The following is an 18,646-nucleotide window of genomic DNA, read 5'->3' as shown; positions in this document are numbered from 1 at the left end:
AAACTGGACACATTCCCTGTAAGATCAGGGGTGAAACAAGGATGTCCATTATCACTGTGATTATTCAATAGTGTATTAGAAATGCTGTTTTTTTGAAATAAGAAAAAGAAATTAAAAGAATTAGAATAGGTAAAGAAGATAACACTATCACTTTGCATATGATTCGATAATATACTGACAGAATTCTAGAAAACCATCCAAAAACCTATTTGAAACAATTAACAACTTTAGCAAAGATGCAGGAAATAAAATAAACCCACACAAATCATCAGCATTTCTCTATATTGCTAACAAATCCCAACAGCAAGAGATAGAAAGAGATATTCCATTTAAAATAATTATAAACAAAATAAAATATTTGGGTGTCTACTTGTCAAGACAAACCCAGGAACTTTATAAATACAATTACAAAACACTTCTCATAAAAGTAAAATCAGATCTAAACAATTAAAAAAAATATCAATTGCTCATGGGTAAGGCAAACTAATATTATAAAAATGACAATTCTACCTAAGTTGGTCTACTTGTTCAGTGTAATACCAATCAAAATGCCAAAAAAAATTATTTTATAGAGCTAGAAAAAATAACAAAATTCATCTGGAAGAATAAAATGTCAAGAATATCAAGGGAATTAATGAAAAAATACAAAGGATGGTGCCCTAGCAGTACTGGATCTAAAACTACATTATAAAGGAGTAATCAAAACCATTTGGTACTGACTAAAAAATAGAATAGTGATAGTGGAATACAATAAACATAATAATCATTGACTACAGTAATCTAGTATTTTATAAACCCCCAAACTCCAGCTTCTGGGATAAGAATTCACTATTTTACAAAAATTTCTGGGGAAAATGGAGAATAATATGTCAGAAACTTGGTATAGAACTACATCTTACACCCCTTATCAAAATAAGGTTAAAATGGATACATGATTTGGGCATAAAGGGTAATACTATAAGCAAATTACCTATCAGATCTTTGGAGAAGAGAGGAATTTATGACCAAAGAAGAACTAGAAAACATAATGAAATACAAAATAGATAACCTTGATCATATTAAATTAAAAAGGTTTTGCACAAACAAAATTAACACAAACAAGATTAAAAGAGAAGTAAAAACCTGGGGAAAAAATTTTACAGCCAGTGTTTCTGATAAAGGTCTCATTTCTAAAATATGTAAAGAACTGTGTAAAATTTATAAGAATACAAGTCATTAATTGATAAATGGTCAAAGGATATGAACAGATAATTTTCAGATGATGAAATTGAAACTATTTCCACTCATATGAAAGAGTGTTCCAAATCACTATTGATCAGAGAAATACAAATTAAGACAACTCTGAGATACCACTACATACCTGTCAAATTGGCTAAGATGACAGGAAAGAATAATGATGAATGTGGGAGGGGATGCGGGGAAAACTGGGACACTGATGCATTGTTGGTGGAGTTGTGAACGAATCCAACCATTCTGGAGAACAATCTGGAACTATGGCCAAAAAGTTATCAAACTGTGCATACCCTTTGATCCAGCAGTGTTACTACTGGGCTTATATCCCAAAGAGATACTAAAGAAGGGAAAGGGACCTGTATGTGCACGAATGTTTGTGGCAGGTCTCTTTGTAGTGGCTAGAAACTGGAAACTGAATGGATGCCCATCAATTGGAGAATAGTTGGGTAAATTGTGGTATATGAATGTTATGGAATATTATTATTCTGTAAGAAATGACCAGTAAGATGAATACAGAGAGGCTTGGAGAGACTTACATGAACTGATGCTGAGTGAAATGAGCAGAACCAGGAGATCATTATATACCTCAACAGCAATACTGTATGAGGATGTATTCTGATGGAAGTGGATTTCTTCGACAAAGAAAAGCTCTAACTCAGTTTCAATTGATCAAGGATGGACAGAAGCAGCTACACCCAAAGAAAGAACACTGGGAAATGAAAAGAAACTGTCTGCATTTTTGTTTTTCTTCCTGGGTTATTTTTTACCTTCTGAAGCCAATTCTTCCTGTGCAACAAAAGAACTATTCGGTTCTGCACACATATATTATATCTAGGATATACTATAACATATTTAACATGTATAAGACTGCTTGTCTTCTGGGGGAGGGGGTGGAGGGAGGGAGGGGAAAAGTTGGAACAGAAGTGAGTGCAAGGGATAATGTTGTAAAAAATTACCCATGCATGGGTTCTGTCAATAAAAAGTTATAATTATTTTTAAAAAGAATACAAGTCATTTCCAATTGATAAGTGGTTAAAGGATATGAACCAACAATTTTCAGAAGACAAAATTAAAGCCATCTATAATCATATGAAAAAAATGCTCTAAACCACTATTGATTAAAGAAACTATTAAAACAACTCTGAGGTATCACCTCACATCTTTCAGATTGGCCAAGATGACAAGAAAAGACAATGATAAATATTGGAGGGGATATGGGAAAACATATGTTAATGCATTGTTGGTGGAGTTCTGAAATGATGCAATCATTCTGGAGACCAATACGGAATTATGCCAGAAGGGTTATAAAACTGTGCAAACCCAATACTGAGTCCGTATCCTAAGAAAATCATAAAGGAGGAAAAAGAATTCAACAAGTGCAAAAATGTTTTTAGCAGCTCTTTTTTGTAGGAGCAAAAACTTGAAAAATGAGTAGATACCCATCAACTGGGGATTGACTGAATAAGTTGTGCTATATAAAGGTGATGGATTATTATTGTTCTATAAAAAATGATGAACAAGCTGATTTTAGAAAGGCCTGGAAAGATTTACATGAACCAATGCTAAGCAAAACAAGCAGAATCAGAATATAGTGTACATAGTAACAGCAAGATTGTGTGATGATCAATTATGAAAGACTTGTTTCTTCTCAGCAGTTCAGTATTCCAAGGGAATCATAATAAACTTTGGATAGAAAATGCCATCTCGCATCCAGAAAAAGAACTATAGAGATTGATTGTAAATCAACACATGCTATCTTCACTTCTTTTTTGTCTTTTTTTTCCTCTCCTGTGATTCTCCCCTTTTGTTCTGATTTTTCCTCCCAACATGATTAATAAGAAATGTATATTGTAAAAGTTAATGTACATGTATAATCAGAAAAATTAAAACAATAATAAAGAAAAAACTGCCATAATTTTGTGTCAAAGTAGTACTCAAGAAAAGATGGGCACCATGCTCAGGTGCAGTTCTCCTTCATCACCTCAAATAAGCAACAAATACAGCAACCTAAAGTAACAACAAAAAACAGAGGGAAAGGGGATCTTTGCAGGAGGAAAAAAGCACCTTCAGAAAACTAAAAAACAAAACAAAACAAAAAATACTAAAAAATAAAGACGCCAAAAAATAAATAAATAAATAAATAAATATTATGGGCTAAAAGATAGAACAATATAGGCTACAAAAGGACAGAATGATACAGAAGCCTTATAAGAATACACCCAGAAGCAAATAATTAACCAACAAACACCTACTTGGTGCTTAATAAATAAAAAGCATTATAGTATCATGAACAGAGAACTGGCTTTGAAGGCAATAAAAATTCAGTTCCAGTCCTACTTTTGATATACATTGTCTCTCTGGTCTTAGGCAAGTATCTTAACCTCTCAGTGCTCTAGGCAATTCTCAAAAAATATAAATTGCTAATCTGTGTTGGTAAAAGGAATTTTCTCACCTGGGAGTTTCCTATATCAATGCAATCACTAGTTTAGAAATTTTCCCTTTCCCTTTCCTTATCCCAGCAATGTGTTAGATGTTGAGAATATGAAGCTAAAAATGGAAAAATCTCTATTCTCAAACAGATAACATTTCATCATTGAGAATAATGAATTCATATTCAAGTCTTACAGTTATTCAGACAGGTTCAGCTAAATTTCTCCTGCAGTATAAGGAAGCAATTTAAACCTTCACTAAAAATTGTACCCTTCTAAAAACTGGAAATTGAAGGGATGTCCACCAATTGGAGAATGGCTGAATAAATTGTGGTATATGAATGTTATGGAATATTATTGTTCTAAAAGAAATGACCAGCAGGATAAATACAGAGAGACTTATAGAGACATATATGAACTGATGCTAAATGAAATGAGCAGAACCAGGAGATCATTATATACTTCAACAATGATCAGTTCTGATGGATATGGCTCTCTTCAACAATGAGGGATCCAAATCAGTTCCAATTGATCTGTAATAAACAGAACCATCTAAACCCAGAGAAAGGACACTGGGAAATGAGTATGAACCACAACATAACATTTCTACTCTTTCTGTTAATGTTTGCTTGCATTTTTTTTTCACAGATTATTTGTACCTTCTTTCTAAATCTGATTTTTTCCTGTGCAACAAGATAACTGTATAAATATGTATACATATATTGGATTTAACATATACTTTAACATATTTAACATGTATGGAACTACCTGCCATCTAGGGGAGGGGATGAGGAGAAGGAGGGGGAAAGTTGGAACAGAAGGTTTTGCAAGGGTAAAAGCATTAATTTTTCAATTGAAAAAGTATCCATGCATGTGTTGGTATATAAAAAGCTATAATAAAAAAAAAATTTTAAATTGTGCCCTTTCACTTTTCTTAACCTTACATTGGAAGAAATGTACAATTTAGAGGACTGAATAGGATGAAGGAATCCCAATAGAAGCTTGAATTTATCTGGATTAGGAAGGTGGAAAGAACCAAGCAGTTAAAAAAAGGGAAACAGAACTAGGTAACAGGAGAGTCACAGGGTTGCTTTGGTGATCAAGAATAAGAAGTAAGTGTTGAGGTTGCAAAAAGGCTGCTTCCACTGCCCACTTTTGTCACAGCAGACTAGGAATTTTCACTGAAAAGTGTCCATCCTTTGGCAACAACTGTTAGAAAGCTCCACAGACTTTTCTCTTTCTTATTTTTCTACCACTATTTTATAAGGCATTCCTTTATGATTTTTTTTATAGATATTCCCTTATATCTTTTTCCACATAAAATTATGATTAACCAGGAATATCATGTCTGGTTGTATTTTATTTATTTAGTCAGTTTTTGCTTCCAGAGAGTATATATCTAATTTATAATATGTCTGAGGGCGGAAATATAATAATCAAAATATTTTTAAAACAGGCTCATGGACCCCAGGTTAAAAACAACTGACCTAGCAGTACACTGAACATAGAATGCTCTTAAGAAGTGCTTAATGCTGAACTGAAGAGTTTTATTATACAGTCTTGATAACTTAAAATGTATATTTCATATGATCCTTTGTAATACTTTTCTCTAAAATATATTATCTTGTTGGGGTTTTCTTGGGGTCTCTGAAGGCAGCCTTAGTTTCAGTTCAATAATCACCATACGAGTACAGCCAGGGGTTAAAGTCCAAATTCTTTATTTTCTCTTTCCAAGTCTTGTCTCTTTTACCTGGGGCTCCACTAGTTTTCCTGGAGGCCTTCCTGATCTTAGTTTCAGTGGAGAAACTAAGGAGGAGGTCCTGCCATCACTTCTCTGGTCTTCCCTCGTTCTGATTCTGGCTGAGCTTGTCTGAGCTTATATGGTCTCTTATTAAAGGTGTGAATCTTGTAGAACTATAATAAGTACTAAGTACATGGACTGAACTAGAGAACTGTTAAGCACCATGCTAAACAACCATTGTCTCTATCAATTCCACTGACTTAGCACCTTGTTTCAAGTTCTGGCCCATAAAAAGAATGCCTAAAGAAGAATGTAGCCTATGAATTCCTTGAGGGAAAGGTCACTTTCATTTTTATTTCTGTATCCCTAGTGATAAACAGTGCTTAGCACATAAAATGCACCTAATCCATTCTTGTTGAATTTATGAATGGAAGTAGATTGTGTCTATTAGGGGTTCTTAATTTTTTTATATCAGTCTAGTAAAACATATGGAAACCGTATGTTTAAAATACATAAATTAAAGTGCATAAGATCACAAAGGAAAATCAATGATATATATATATACACAATTATAACATAATTATTTGTAATGACATCATAATTCTGTCATAATTATTATATATTAATAACATAATGCATTTATATTACATTATATAATTATATGTTTTCTATAGTTATAATCATTACATAATTGTATATACTTTATATAATGATAAGTATAATTCCATTAAGCCAATATATGCTATGTAATTATAGTATATATATTTATGACAAAATTATAATCATATGATATATAATTGTATTAGAAGTATAATTTTATATATATTTTAAAATTCAGAGACCCCCATGTTAAGAACCTGTGCCATAGATCAATATTTAAATAGGGACAAAAGCCATATACCAGGTGGAGCTGTAGGAAGCATATGCCACCAGACAGAAGGAAGAGGAGTTCTAGACGTTGTAGGTAGAATCCTTTCTAGTTGTTAATGGAGGCAGTGCGATTTTTAGGAAGAAATTTAGCAAAGAGTCACCTTTATAGCCACAGAGACTGTCAGGAAACGATGCGACTAAAGGTTTGGGTATTCTGCCATCTGGTGGATATAATATACATTACTCTTTCTCACTGATAAAATTATAAAATAATAGGTCAGGAGTTAGTGAGTTCTCTGTGTCCAACTTTCCATGACCCCATTTTGGGTTTTTCTTAGGAGAGATACTGGGATGTTTGTCATTTCCTTATCTCAAGTGTTACATGTGACATCCAAGTATACACACAACCTCCACTATTGGTACAATAGTTGTTGATATTTATTTCATTCCCCTATTAAACTATATTTTTCTTGGGGCATATAGGATAATAGTTACAACTGAAATAGATCTCAAAAATAATCTATTCCAGAGGTGGGGAAATATTTTTGTGGCCCACAAACTCCTGAATTGAGTTCAAACCAAATTAAATGTATTTGAGAAATATATACCAAATATATGGAAATATCATAAAATATACATAGATGATGTTAATATATAATTTTCTAAGTCAACTCGCAGGGATTCTTATATATCATTTAGTGGCTCCCTTTTTGAGTTGAGGTTGACCCTACTTCTCTAGTACAGACCCATCATTTTACAATTGAGGAAAATTTCCCCAAGAAGTTTAAGGAACTTAATGAAGCTCATAAAAGCATTAAGCATCTGAAATATATCTTGAGCTCTTCTTGAATCCAAGGTCAGTGATCTCTCTGCCATACTGGTACTATGATACATTATTCTATGGTAAGGACTTTTAAGTTACTTTTTCAGCATTTTGTTTCCAGTACCTACACATTTTGATGTAAAGCAGATATTAAAATAGAGGGGCCTTGAGAACCCTAAAATTCAGTTACTATGAATTGAAGTATTGTTCTTTGTCCTTTGTTTTTGAAAAGGATCAATCACAAGGTAATGTCTTGACTTGTATATGTATAATTTAAGTGAGGCAAAGTTGCACAAAGTTTCAACTCTTTCAGAATTATAGAAGTTTAGTGGCAAGACAAAAGTCAAGATGACTGGTGATGTTCCAGGATTCAATGGATTCATTGGATGCAGTGGACGACCTGGCTTCACATGCTTGGAAATAGATATTCTCCTAGTTCACTGAGAGGTTTGGTGCCTGTCAGCTCTCAACCAGATTTGGCCCATCTTCTCACACAGTTTTATTGGGGTATGGCTGGTACATATGCTACACCTTCTTGGAGCCACAGGTGAGAGTTGGGTGGCAGATGGATTTACAGATTTGACCTGTAAACCTTTATTAGGCATAGAACTCAGAAGCATTAATTTAGAGGTCTACATACTGAGTAAAATTCCTTTTCCGAGAGTTAGATGGGTGAGTGACCGGCTTTTGAGAACTATGGTAAGGTAGATATAAAATTTTAATGAGATTTTTATAAGGCAAGTATGTGAAAACTTGGATAACATTTTGTTTCTCAGGATATCCTTACAAGAGTCAAAAGACATCCTGAGTAGGAATTGTATCAGAAGGTGGCTCAGGCTGGCGGAGGCAGAGCCAGCCGCTCTTTAAGCATGTCTTTTCTATACTGTCACCTGGGATGGTTTCTACAATGACTGCTCCTATCCCCAGGGATGCTGGGAAATTTTCTTCCTCCACTACACATCTCCTATCCTTGTTGCCACGGCAACTGGCCAAGACTTCTGAGCACTAGCTGACTTCTTTCTCTGCAGCTATGGATGACAGTCTCTGCCCCCTTTCCTTGGGTTCTTCAGTGGCCATAGAAGTGCTGGAGAAGCTCTTTAAAGTTGGTAAGGTAACTTTAGATTCTGTAGAAACATGGATGGATAGTGGAAAAAAGAGGGAGGGAGATCTCCCCCTCCTCCATTCCTCTAGAACACAGCATCTTAAACTGTGGTTTATGGAGTCTCATAACTGAATGTAGGGGTTGTGAAATTATGATTAATTATCAGTAAATTTTTGGTTTGTATACCTATTATATATATATACATATATGTTTTTATATACTCAGAATGATGTAAAAATTTCTCAAGGAAAAAGTGATCATAAGTGAAAAAAATTTTAAGAAGCCCTGCTTCTTAAGAAAAGCTTGAGTTTAAAAACTGGGAATGATTTTAGAAGTTCCTGATTCCATATCTCTTTCTTTTTTACAAAGAAGGAAATCAAGATTCAGAAAGAATACATCACCTGCCCAAAGTCACACAACATAAAATGCACAGAAACAGTATTTGAATTGAATTTGAATTTGAATTGAATTGAATTGAACAGTATTTTTGGTTCTAAACCCATGGGACTCTTGCTATACTATATCTGCTGCCTCCTCTTCAGTGCTCCTAAGTAAAAGTAGAAAGTTATCCATATCCCCAGAACTCTGTCCTAGGACCTTTCTTCTCCTTCCATCTTATTTCACTTGATGATCTTATTGGTTTCCATGGTTTGTTATCTTCTGTAACCTGATGATTCTCAGCTCTCCTTTCTAGCTCTGATCTCTGATCTCTCCTAACATCCCCAACTTCATAAAGATATCTTGTACTCAACATATTCAAGAACTTGTTATCTTATCCCCCAACCCTCTTCTTTTCCACACTTCACTTTTATTGAGTCTCCCATCCACCCCTGCTAACAAATTCAGTGTAAACTTTGACTCCTTTCTTTCTCAATTCCCCATATCCAGTCAGTGTTGGAATCTTGTTTCCATCTCCATAAAAATTATCTATTTATAAGCCCTTTTCTCCACGATGCTGAAACCACTTTGGTATAGTCTGTTATCACCTTTAGTCTGTAACATTGCAATAGTCAGCTAGTTGCTTAATCTCTTTGCCTTTCTTCTTCCCACTTACCTTTGCTTTACTTAGCTGTTAAATTAATCTTTTTAAATTTTGGATCTGAGGGAAATGAAATGGTACAGTGGATGGAGTACCTGACTTGGAGCCAGGAGGAGCTGAATTCACATTTAACCTTAGACTAGTTGGGTGACCTAGGCAAATCACTTAACCCTATCTGCCTCAGTTCCCTCATCTGTAAAATGAGCTGGAAAAAGAAATGGCAAACCCTTTCAATATCTTTGCCAAGAAACCCCAAATGGGATCACAAGGAGTCAGACATGACTGAAATGAGTGAACGACAACAAAAAAGCTCAGATCTGACCTTGCCATTTTACCTCACCCCCATTCAATACTTCTAGTAGGTCCCTATTGTTAATATAATCAAATATAAAATCCACAATTTGGCATTCAAATTCATTTGATCAGTATAGCCCCTTTATACCTTCCCACTCTTCTTATACCTTTCTCTTCCCTCCTTCACATACTCTGAAAATCAGTGAAAATGGCTTCCTTCCTCTTCACTGCACAATTCGCTCCATGTTCAGACTCCGAGAATTTTCATTGGCCTGGAATGTTCTCCCTCTGCAGCTGCTTCCTGGCTTCCCTGGCTTTCTTCAAGCTTCACCTAAAATCTAATCCTCTACAAGAAGCTTTTTCTTATCCCTCTCAATACCATACTTTATCTGTATGGATTATCTTCAATTTATTTGCATGTAGCTTGTTTTTATACAGTTGTCCTCATACTATCTCCCTTTGCCCTCATCCTCTAAACTCATTGGACTGGATAACTCCTTGAGAGCAAGGAAATAGTTTTAGGGGGTTTGTTTTTACTCTTTTTTGTATTTTGTACTCTTTTTTGTGTGTTTGATGTGGTGCTGGGCATATAGTAGGCAAACATATAAATGCTTATTGACTGACATGTTGACTGATTAATAAAATAACATTTTAAAAGTATTTAGTGTTTACTATATACTAATCACTGGGGGATACAAAGACAAAAATTTAGATAGCCCCTGTCTTCAAGGAGCTTTGATGATAAATTTTCTAACAAGTGTTGCTAAAATACATATTTTTTATGATGGAGCATTTTAAAAGGTTTGAGAGCCATAGTTTATGGTTAATTTAATCACTTTATTAACAAGACCAGCTTGTATATTAATATAAGGATGATTCTTTGGCCATCTTTTTTAGACCAAAGATCCCTCATGGTGGTGACCTCACAATTTATATGTCTTTGAAAGAGCACATATTCCTCAACATGGCAATCAACCCTGATTGGTTAACACTTAATTAGAAAATGAATATTATAATAGAGGTGGACTATATTATAATGAAGCTCTTAGGGTACATGAGTTGGGTCACCCAAATCTTGATCAAAGAGACTTATCAATTTCCATATAGCCTGTCTGACAAAGGGAAGAATCAAAACTTCCTCAAACCTAAATGAACAAACACAATGAGCAGAAATGCACCCAATAGCCCAAACTTACAATTTCTTTTACTACTTGAATAGATCTTGGCTTGCATGAATCTCTGCCTAAGATTTCCCATACTGGTTGATTTATGAATAAGAAAGCAGAAAATGGAAAAAAAAAACTTTAGCCCTACTATAATAATTAGTTCTCCAATAATTAGTTATTAATATCAGAGAGAAATAATCATTTTTCACAATGATTACAGATTACTCTTCTATGATTTTCCATATGTATGTTCTCTCTTTCCAATAAAATCACGTAAGTTAGGGAAAGAATCCAATCTTAAACTTCTTAAGACCCTCTACAGCATCTGGTTATTAGGTAATACAATGGTTAGAATTCTGGGCCTTGAGTCAAGAAATACTGAATTTAAATGAGATAATTGTAAAGTGCCTGGCATGTAATAATAACCATATAAATATTAGTTGTTATTGCTTTGAATTTTATTAGTAACAATGTTTTTAATTTAAATACTTGCATATGGTTTTGTTTTACTGATAACCTGCTTGTTGCACTATATCCATTTCCAAATACTCCTTTTCCAGTGATTCTTCTCCTTGTAATAATTTTTTTTAAATAGTTGAGCAAAAACCAACAGAAACAGCAACCAATAGCATGCCAATGAAATATTATGCAAGTACACACCCTTCTTCTGTAAGGAAATAAGGAAGGCAAATGTCCTTATTTTTTTTCTAAGGCTAAACTTGATCATTACAACTATATATCATTCAATTTTGGTTCAATGTTCTTTTCAATAATAATAGTTTACATTTATATTGCACCTATTGTGTTCCAGGAACTGTGCTTAGTGCTATACAAATACTTTCTCATTTGATTCTCACAACAACCTTGGTGAGGTAGGTCCTATTTTGATTCTAAAGATGAGGAAACTAAGGCAGAGATTAAGTAACTTGCCCAAGATCACACAGCTAGAAAGTATGTGAGGTTGGATTTGAACTAAAAAAACAAATCTTCCTGATTCCAGATCCACAATTTATTTACTGGGCTACTTGGCAGCTCATATCTATTCATATGTGAATATCATTGAAATGAATTGGCATGATGAAAAGTCTTGGCATTTTCTGATTCTCCTTATTCTTCTCCCTATCACTCATTTTTTCATACATTGGCAAAAGTCAAGATATTGCTGTCTTTGATTGATAGTAGCTTTCTGCTCACTCCTTTAGCTCAGTGATTCAGAGGCAACTTTAAATTTGAATTTTCATAATAATCATATTCATGATATGAATGAATGAATAATTCATAATAATAAATTAAATTAAATCAAATTTAATTATATCAAAGGCTACTTTCCAACTAACCTCATGGTAACTTAGTGTAACACTTCACCTTTTGCTGTTTTTATTTAACTTCATTTCCTTAATGTGACAAGTTAAAAAGGTTTACTTCCAACAGCATTTCCAAACTGGGGCACTGTGGCATTAGTCTTAAATACAAAAGTAAAAGTACTCTGGGTCAACACATTCATCCAGAGTAAATAAATTTGACCAGTCACATGTAGCTAACCTTTCCTCCCAGATACAAAGGTGATAATCAAATCATACTTATGACCCTGGATGTCATTGAAAGATATAGGAAGGGGACTACTTGATCAACCAAATAAATGTGTCATTCTTTTACAAGTATTGAGGAACTAGCTATGCTTTGCAATTAACTTCAAACACAGTATGTTGGAGCTAAAAGAAACCTTAGAAATACACCACTTTTGTTTTATACATTAAAAAGCTGAATTCCAGAGAGATTAACTCTGCCAGGTGAAAGATGAAATGAATGAGAAACAAAAAGGTTTGAGTTTCTAAACATTTCAATTTATTAAGTAATGAATGCCCATTGCACAATGAACTGGAACAAGACCCCCTCAGAATATGAGTGAAAACAGACTTTTATACATTAAAAATAATTTAATTAATTAAAAATAAAGAAAAATCCAATTAATTAAAAGAAACAATCCTGATACAATATTAGGTAATCAGATTTCAAGTTGGAGGAAAGATTAGAAACTTTCTAATTTGGAAGGGGAAGAGTAAATGGGTACAATTCCATAAAATCAGAAAAAGAAATATTCCACTCTCTCCAAATATCTGTAAACAATCAAAGGAACATAAAAAAAAAAAAAAAACAACTGATCATTATGGGGCTAGTTTTCAGATAAGCCAAATTATTTGCTTCAGAGGTATACTTGTGGGAAAACTCCTTGCAATATCTTTGGGTCTAATTGAGTTTCTGATCAGCATAATGACTTTAAAATCATAATTACTTAACATCTAAGAAAAGGGAACAGTGAGTCTTAGGTTGTTAGTTAAAATTCTCTAAGCAAAAGGTAGGGGTAGTTCAGCTTCCCAGCCACACATAGCTAGATTCAAACAGTGGAATAACGTTTTGTTCCAATTTCCACAAGTGAACAAAGTTTTCTCACAGGACAAATTGGACTAGACCCATAAATGAATAGAAAGAGAATTGAGCTAACTTCAGAATTAAGTTACAGGATAGAGTCAGTGTGGCTCATCTAATTCTCACCATCACTTGCTACTTTAATCCCTTCAATTCTTTTATAATTTACTTGCCCAAAGTCACATATCAAATCTATTTAGAGAACCTATTTGGCATAAACTATCATTGTTTACCATTTCCTTATTCTTATGCCTCTCTTAGTAATAGCCTTGCTTCACATTTTCCTCCTCCCCTCCTCCTCCTCCTCCTCTTTCTCCTCCTTCTCCTCCTCTTCCTCTCCTTCTTCTCTTTCCCCTCCTTCTCCTTCTTTCCTCTTCCTCCTTTTTCCTTCCTCCTTCTCCCTCTCCCCTCCTCCTCCTCCTTCTCCCCTCTTCTTTCTCCCCTCCTCCTCCTTTTCCCTTCTTCTTCTTCCCTCTCCCCTCCTCCTTTTCCCCCTCCTCCTCCTCCTCCTCCCTCTCCTCCTCCTTCCTCTTCCTTCCCCCTCTTCCCTCTCTCTTCCTCCTCCTCCCTCTCTCTTCCCCCTCCTCCTCCTCATCTTACTTCTTTCTTCTTCTTCCCAATAAAACCCCAGATGTTTTTGTTAGATAGACAGTTATCTAACCCTATCTTATACTTGGGGAATTTATTTTTTTAATTTAAGGATAAAGCCAGTGATACAGTTTGTCCAGATCTTTTAAAAACCTAGCTTTTTTAACCACTGTTAGTTGTCCCATTATGCAATTTGAAACTTTGATGAACATATCATTTATACATAAATCATCCATAAAAATCTAAAACAGCACAGGACCAAGCACAGATCTCTAGAATCACTCTATTGGAGACTGTTTGCCAAGTAGACATTGTATCATCAAAAACAACTTTTTGAATCCACTTATTCAAGTACTTCCAAATCCATTTGATTATACTATCACCTGGCCCATATCTCTATCTTTTCCAAAAGAGTAATATGAAGTACTTCATCAGAGTATTTACTTTCAAAAATTTAGGTAAACCAGGCAGTATTCATCTGATCTAAGAGTTTAGTAAGCCTATTAAAAAAGGAAAAAAGCTTAGTCTGGAGTAATGTTCTTGATAAAGCCATGGCAGCTTACTGTTGCCATTTCTTTTCTTTTCTTTCTTTTTTTTAAATCTTTATTTTTATTTATTTTTATTTTATTATTATAGCTTTTTATTTACAAAACATATGCTTGGGTAATTTTTCAGCATTGACAATTGCAAAACCTTCTGTTCCAACTTTTCCCCTCCTTCCCCCCAACCCCTCCCCTAGATGGCAGGTAGTCCAATACATATTAAATATGTTAAAGTATATGTTAAATCCAATATATATATATATATATATATATATATATATATATATACATACATATTTATATAGTTTTCTTACTGTTCAAGAAAACTAGGATCTAGAAAGAAAGAAAAAAACCTGAGAAGAAAAACAAAAATGCAAGCAAACAATAACAGAAAGAGTGGAAATGCTATGTTGTGATCCACACTCATTTTCCATAGTTCTCTTTCTGGGTGGAAGTGATTCTCTTCATTACTGAACAATTGGAAATGGTTTGAATCATCTCATTGTTGAAGAGAACCATGTTCGTCAGAGTTGAGCTTCGTAAAATCTTGTTGCCGTGTACAGTGACTTCCTGGTTTTGCTTATTTCACTTAGCATCAATTCGTGTAAGTCTCCCCAAGCCTCTCTGAAATCATCCTGCTGGTTATTTCTTACAGAACAATAATATTCCATAACATTCATCTATCATAACTTGTTCAGCCATTCTCCAATTGATGGGCATCCATAAATGAAGTCGTATTTTAAATACAGGACCGGAGTTCAGTTAGGGGAAAATCAGTCTATTCTCAGTGAAGAAGATTAGGTGGAAAGAAATTGGCGATAGCAATGTGCATCATCAAGTAGCTAGACCCAAGCCACTGACCAGAGCTGGAGATGGACCCAGGCCCAATTCTCTCCCAGCTTCTTTCCTGTTCCTCTCTCTGCCCACCCACCAAAATCGTCATTTCCTGTACAACACATCCCAGGACTTGCACAGAGAGGGGCAGGGACCATTCTTTATTCAATCATGTTTATTAATGTAGCCCAATTACTATTTGCCTCTGTACGGACCTAAGTACATCAACCAAATTCAGCCATTCTCCCTCTTTCTTTATTTTTAGAACACAGGTTACCATCCTGACCCTCAGAGTTGGGCCCGGGGAGGTCACAGCCTCCACTTCTCAGAAAAGGTGGTGAAAGCACTAAAAAGGAGATGATCCGCCTCCCTGACATCTCAGGAAGGGTGAAACACCAAAGGGAAGGGGGTTGCAGCGGTTCTGACTGAAGGGTCTTATTAAGCAAACCCATCAGCATGGGAGGTATTCACACACATAGCAATAATGCAGAGGCTATTAGGGATGGCTCTACCACATCAGTGCAGGCTCGATGTGGTGAACAAACATGAATTGTACATGCAAGTGGGAATAGCAAACAATATAAATCAACATGGTGTTGGAAGATCACCAAAGCTCAAGGAGGGTATGTAAACAAGTCACAATACACCTTCTTCAGCAGCCAAAGAATAGTCAAAACCAATCTACTGTCCATTGCTTCACATGTCGGGAATCCAATGATCCGCCTGAGTTTTTGAAGTCCTCCAAAAGTCATTTTATGTGTTAGAAGTCCAATGATTCCGCAGATTTTGAAGTCCTGTAAAGTCTTATCATTTCTCAGAATCCAATGATTACTGAGAGTTTTCAAGTCCTATGTCTCAGAATCCAAGTCTGAGGGTTTCAATCCTATGTCTCAGAGAATCCAATGATTCCTGAGGGTTTTCAATCTATGTCTCAGAGAATCCAATGATTCCTGAGGGTTTTCAAATCCTATGTCTCAGAGAATCAATGATTCCTGAGGGTTTTCAAGTCCTATGTCTCAGAGAATCCATTGATTCCTGAGGGTTTTCAAGTCCCACAACAATTATCATGTCTCCAGAGAATCCAATGATTCCTGAGGGTTTTGGTCAAAATCTTGATGTCCAGAGTCAACGCCGACTGCCACGCTCTTTCAATGGTGAAACAATCGCAACAGAACCACCCAATATTTCTTGGGTCGTCTCCTTTGTTTCAGGGTCTGCTCCATCTCTGCGATGGACAAGGCGAATATGGCTCGTTGGCACCCATCTGATTCCTTCTCCACCTGTGAGATACAAGCAAACCCTCTCCCCAAGCAGTTAGCCTATCTGGTCCTTTCCATTCCACTTCTGGGTTTTCCACATCACCTGGCGATTATCTAAAGATGGTGGAGCTGCTCGCACTGGACACTGACCTTCCGGTGGGTTATAAAACCTGTCTCTGGAGCCAGTGCATCTTGTCAAAAAATCAAAAGTTAATAGTATAAAGAGCTAGATTTAGAAGTTCTCTAGGGTTACCTGTGGCTCCCCCTTTCTTTTTGTTTTGGAGGGCGTCTTAATATCTCTGTTTCTCCCTCTCCACTATTGCCTGTCCTTGAGTTGAAAGGTATGCCTGTGGTGTGTAAAATCTTATACTGTGCACAAAAAGTGTGCAAAATGTTTTAAGTATAAGCAGGACCATTGTCTGTTTTTGCTTGTGGCACACCCATAATGGCAAATGTTATATGAGAATTCAGTGACCACTCGGGCTGTCTCTTTTGCTGCTGGCATTGCAAAGTGAATCCCGAAAAGGTGTCTACCAAACGTGGATGAAAGACAGACGACCAAAGATTTATAATGGGTCACATCCATTTGCCAGATTTCATTGGGTCTCAAACCACGAGGGTTCTTCCCTGGAGGCAATGTAGGAGCGTGGAAAGGAAGGCAAGCCATATAGGCTTTTACTATGCTCCTAGCTTCCTCTCTTGTTATTCTAAATTGTAAACGTAAAGCTCGAGCAGCCTGATGATATTTAGAATGAGATGCCTAGGCTTCCTGGAACAAAGGGATATTGACCAACATAGTTAGAAGGCTATATGCCTTTGAATTGCCATCAAATATGGGACCTGGAAGTCCACTATGAGAGTGGACATGTAATATATAGATCTTACCTGGATGCTTTCTCACTTGCTCTTGAAGTTTCTTAAAGAGTTGATATATATTAGAGGCTGCAAATTTTATTTGGGCTGTGGCAATTCTTTGTACCACACCTACTGAATAGGCCGAATCAGATATTATATTTATGTCTCCTGGATAATAAGTAAGAGCTAGAATGAATTGTAAATTCATTCTGCTGGAGTGGAACTGAAAAGGAGTTCTAACTACTCTTTTATAGTTAGATCAGAGACACAGCACAAATATTATGTTTGGATGCATCCGTGTAGATAGTTGGTCCTTTAAGAGGAACTTTAAAACTTTTCTTCAAAGAATCCATCGCCAATTATGTAATAGTCTGTTATCTTTAATGGAGACCCATGTAAAAATTTGGAGCCATGGCTAATAAAATTTGCCCACTCTGGGATGGTCTCACAACACACATTAATTTGTGTATTGGTATAAAGGTGTATATCTTGTCAGGTCTTGTCCCAGATAATTGTATTGCTCGTTTAGTGGCCTTTAATAAAATTCTAGCCACAAGCACTGGGTAGGGTGTAAGGCTTTGTTCTGGTTGTGCTGGGAGGTTCACCCACTCTATCACACTGTCTCCTTGATGAAGGACTGCTATGGGTGCCTCTTGTGTGGCAAAAACTGATATCTCCAAGGGTTTTTGAGTGACTCTTTCAACCACATTGGATAAAGCCAGTTCAACTTCTCTCAAAGCCTTTGAGCTTCTTTTGTAAGCTGGCGTGGTGAATTTAAAGCACTGTCTCCCCTTAAAATGTCATATAACGGTTGTAACTGATAGGTAGTCAAATCTAACACTGGTCACATCCATTGGATATCTCCTATCAATTTCGAAAATCATTCAATGTGTTTAGCTTTTCTGTTCTTAAGGACAGTTTTTGAACTGTAAGCACCTTAGGGTATACTTCATATCCTAAATATTGAAAAGGAGCATGTCTTTGAATTTAGACATGCTTCTAACATTTGTTCCTCAGGTGCACATCCCAATATGTCATCCATGTAATGTAATAGCATAACTTTTGGGAATGCTTTTCTTACTAGAGCAAGAGCAACATACATTTGACACTAGTAGGGCTGTTTTCATTCCTGTGGCAAAACTGTCCATTCATATCTTTTATAAGGCTCAGCTAAGGTTGGCTGGGCACTGAAAGGCAAATCTTTTCATATCCTCCTTATCCAGAGGATAGAATAGAAACAATCCTTAATATCTTGACCCAAAGAGGCCATTCTCTAGGGCAACTGGTAGGAGATGGAAGTCCAGGTGAAGAGTTCCCATAGTTTCCATCTGTTCATTCACTTTTCTTAAATCCTTAACATCCTCCATTTTCCAGATTTCTTTTCACACAAACCTGGGAATTCCAAGGACTTAGAGAAGGTTTAAGTGTCCTTGGTCAAGCTGCT

The 18,646-nt window shown here is 35.7% G+C and overlaps 1 protein-coding gene across 5 annotated transcripts in view; it reads left to right on the top strand.

Annotated features, from left to right (window-relative positions):
* The first annotated feature begins 8,071 nt into the window (after nucleotides 1-8,071).
* Nucleotides 8,072-18,646, top strand: part of CCDC175 (coiled-coil domain containing 175) — a 120,562-nt gene continuing 109,987 nt past the window's right edge. For all 5 annotated transcript variants that reach the window (XM_031952671.1, XM_031952672.1, XM_031952668.1 and 2 more), the window contains exon 1: nucleotides 8,072-8,202. In XM_031952671.1, coding sequence (XP_031808531.1) covers nucleotides 8,127-8,202 — 76 coding nt within the window. In that variant the 5' untranslated portion in view covers nucleotides 8,072-8,126. The remainder of the gene's footprint in view (nucleotides 8,203-18,646) is intronic.

This window comes from Sarcophilus harrisii, chromosome 2, assembly GCF_902635505.1.
Source record: "Sarcophilus harrisii chromosome 2, mSarHar1.11, whole genome shotgun sequence".
NCBI lineage: Eukaryota > Metazoa > Chordata > Mammalia > Dasyuromorphia > Dasyuridae > Sarcophilus > Sarcophilus harrisii.
The sequence above is the reverse complement of the archived record's forward strand: the minus strand, read 5'-3'. Positions and strand labels throughout refer to the sequence as shown.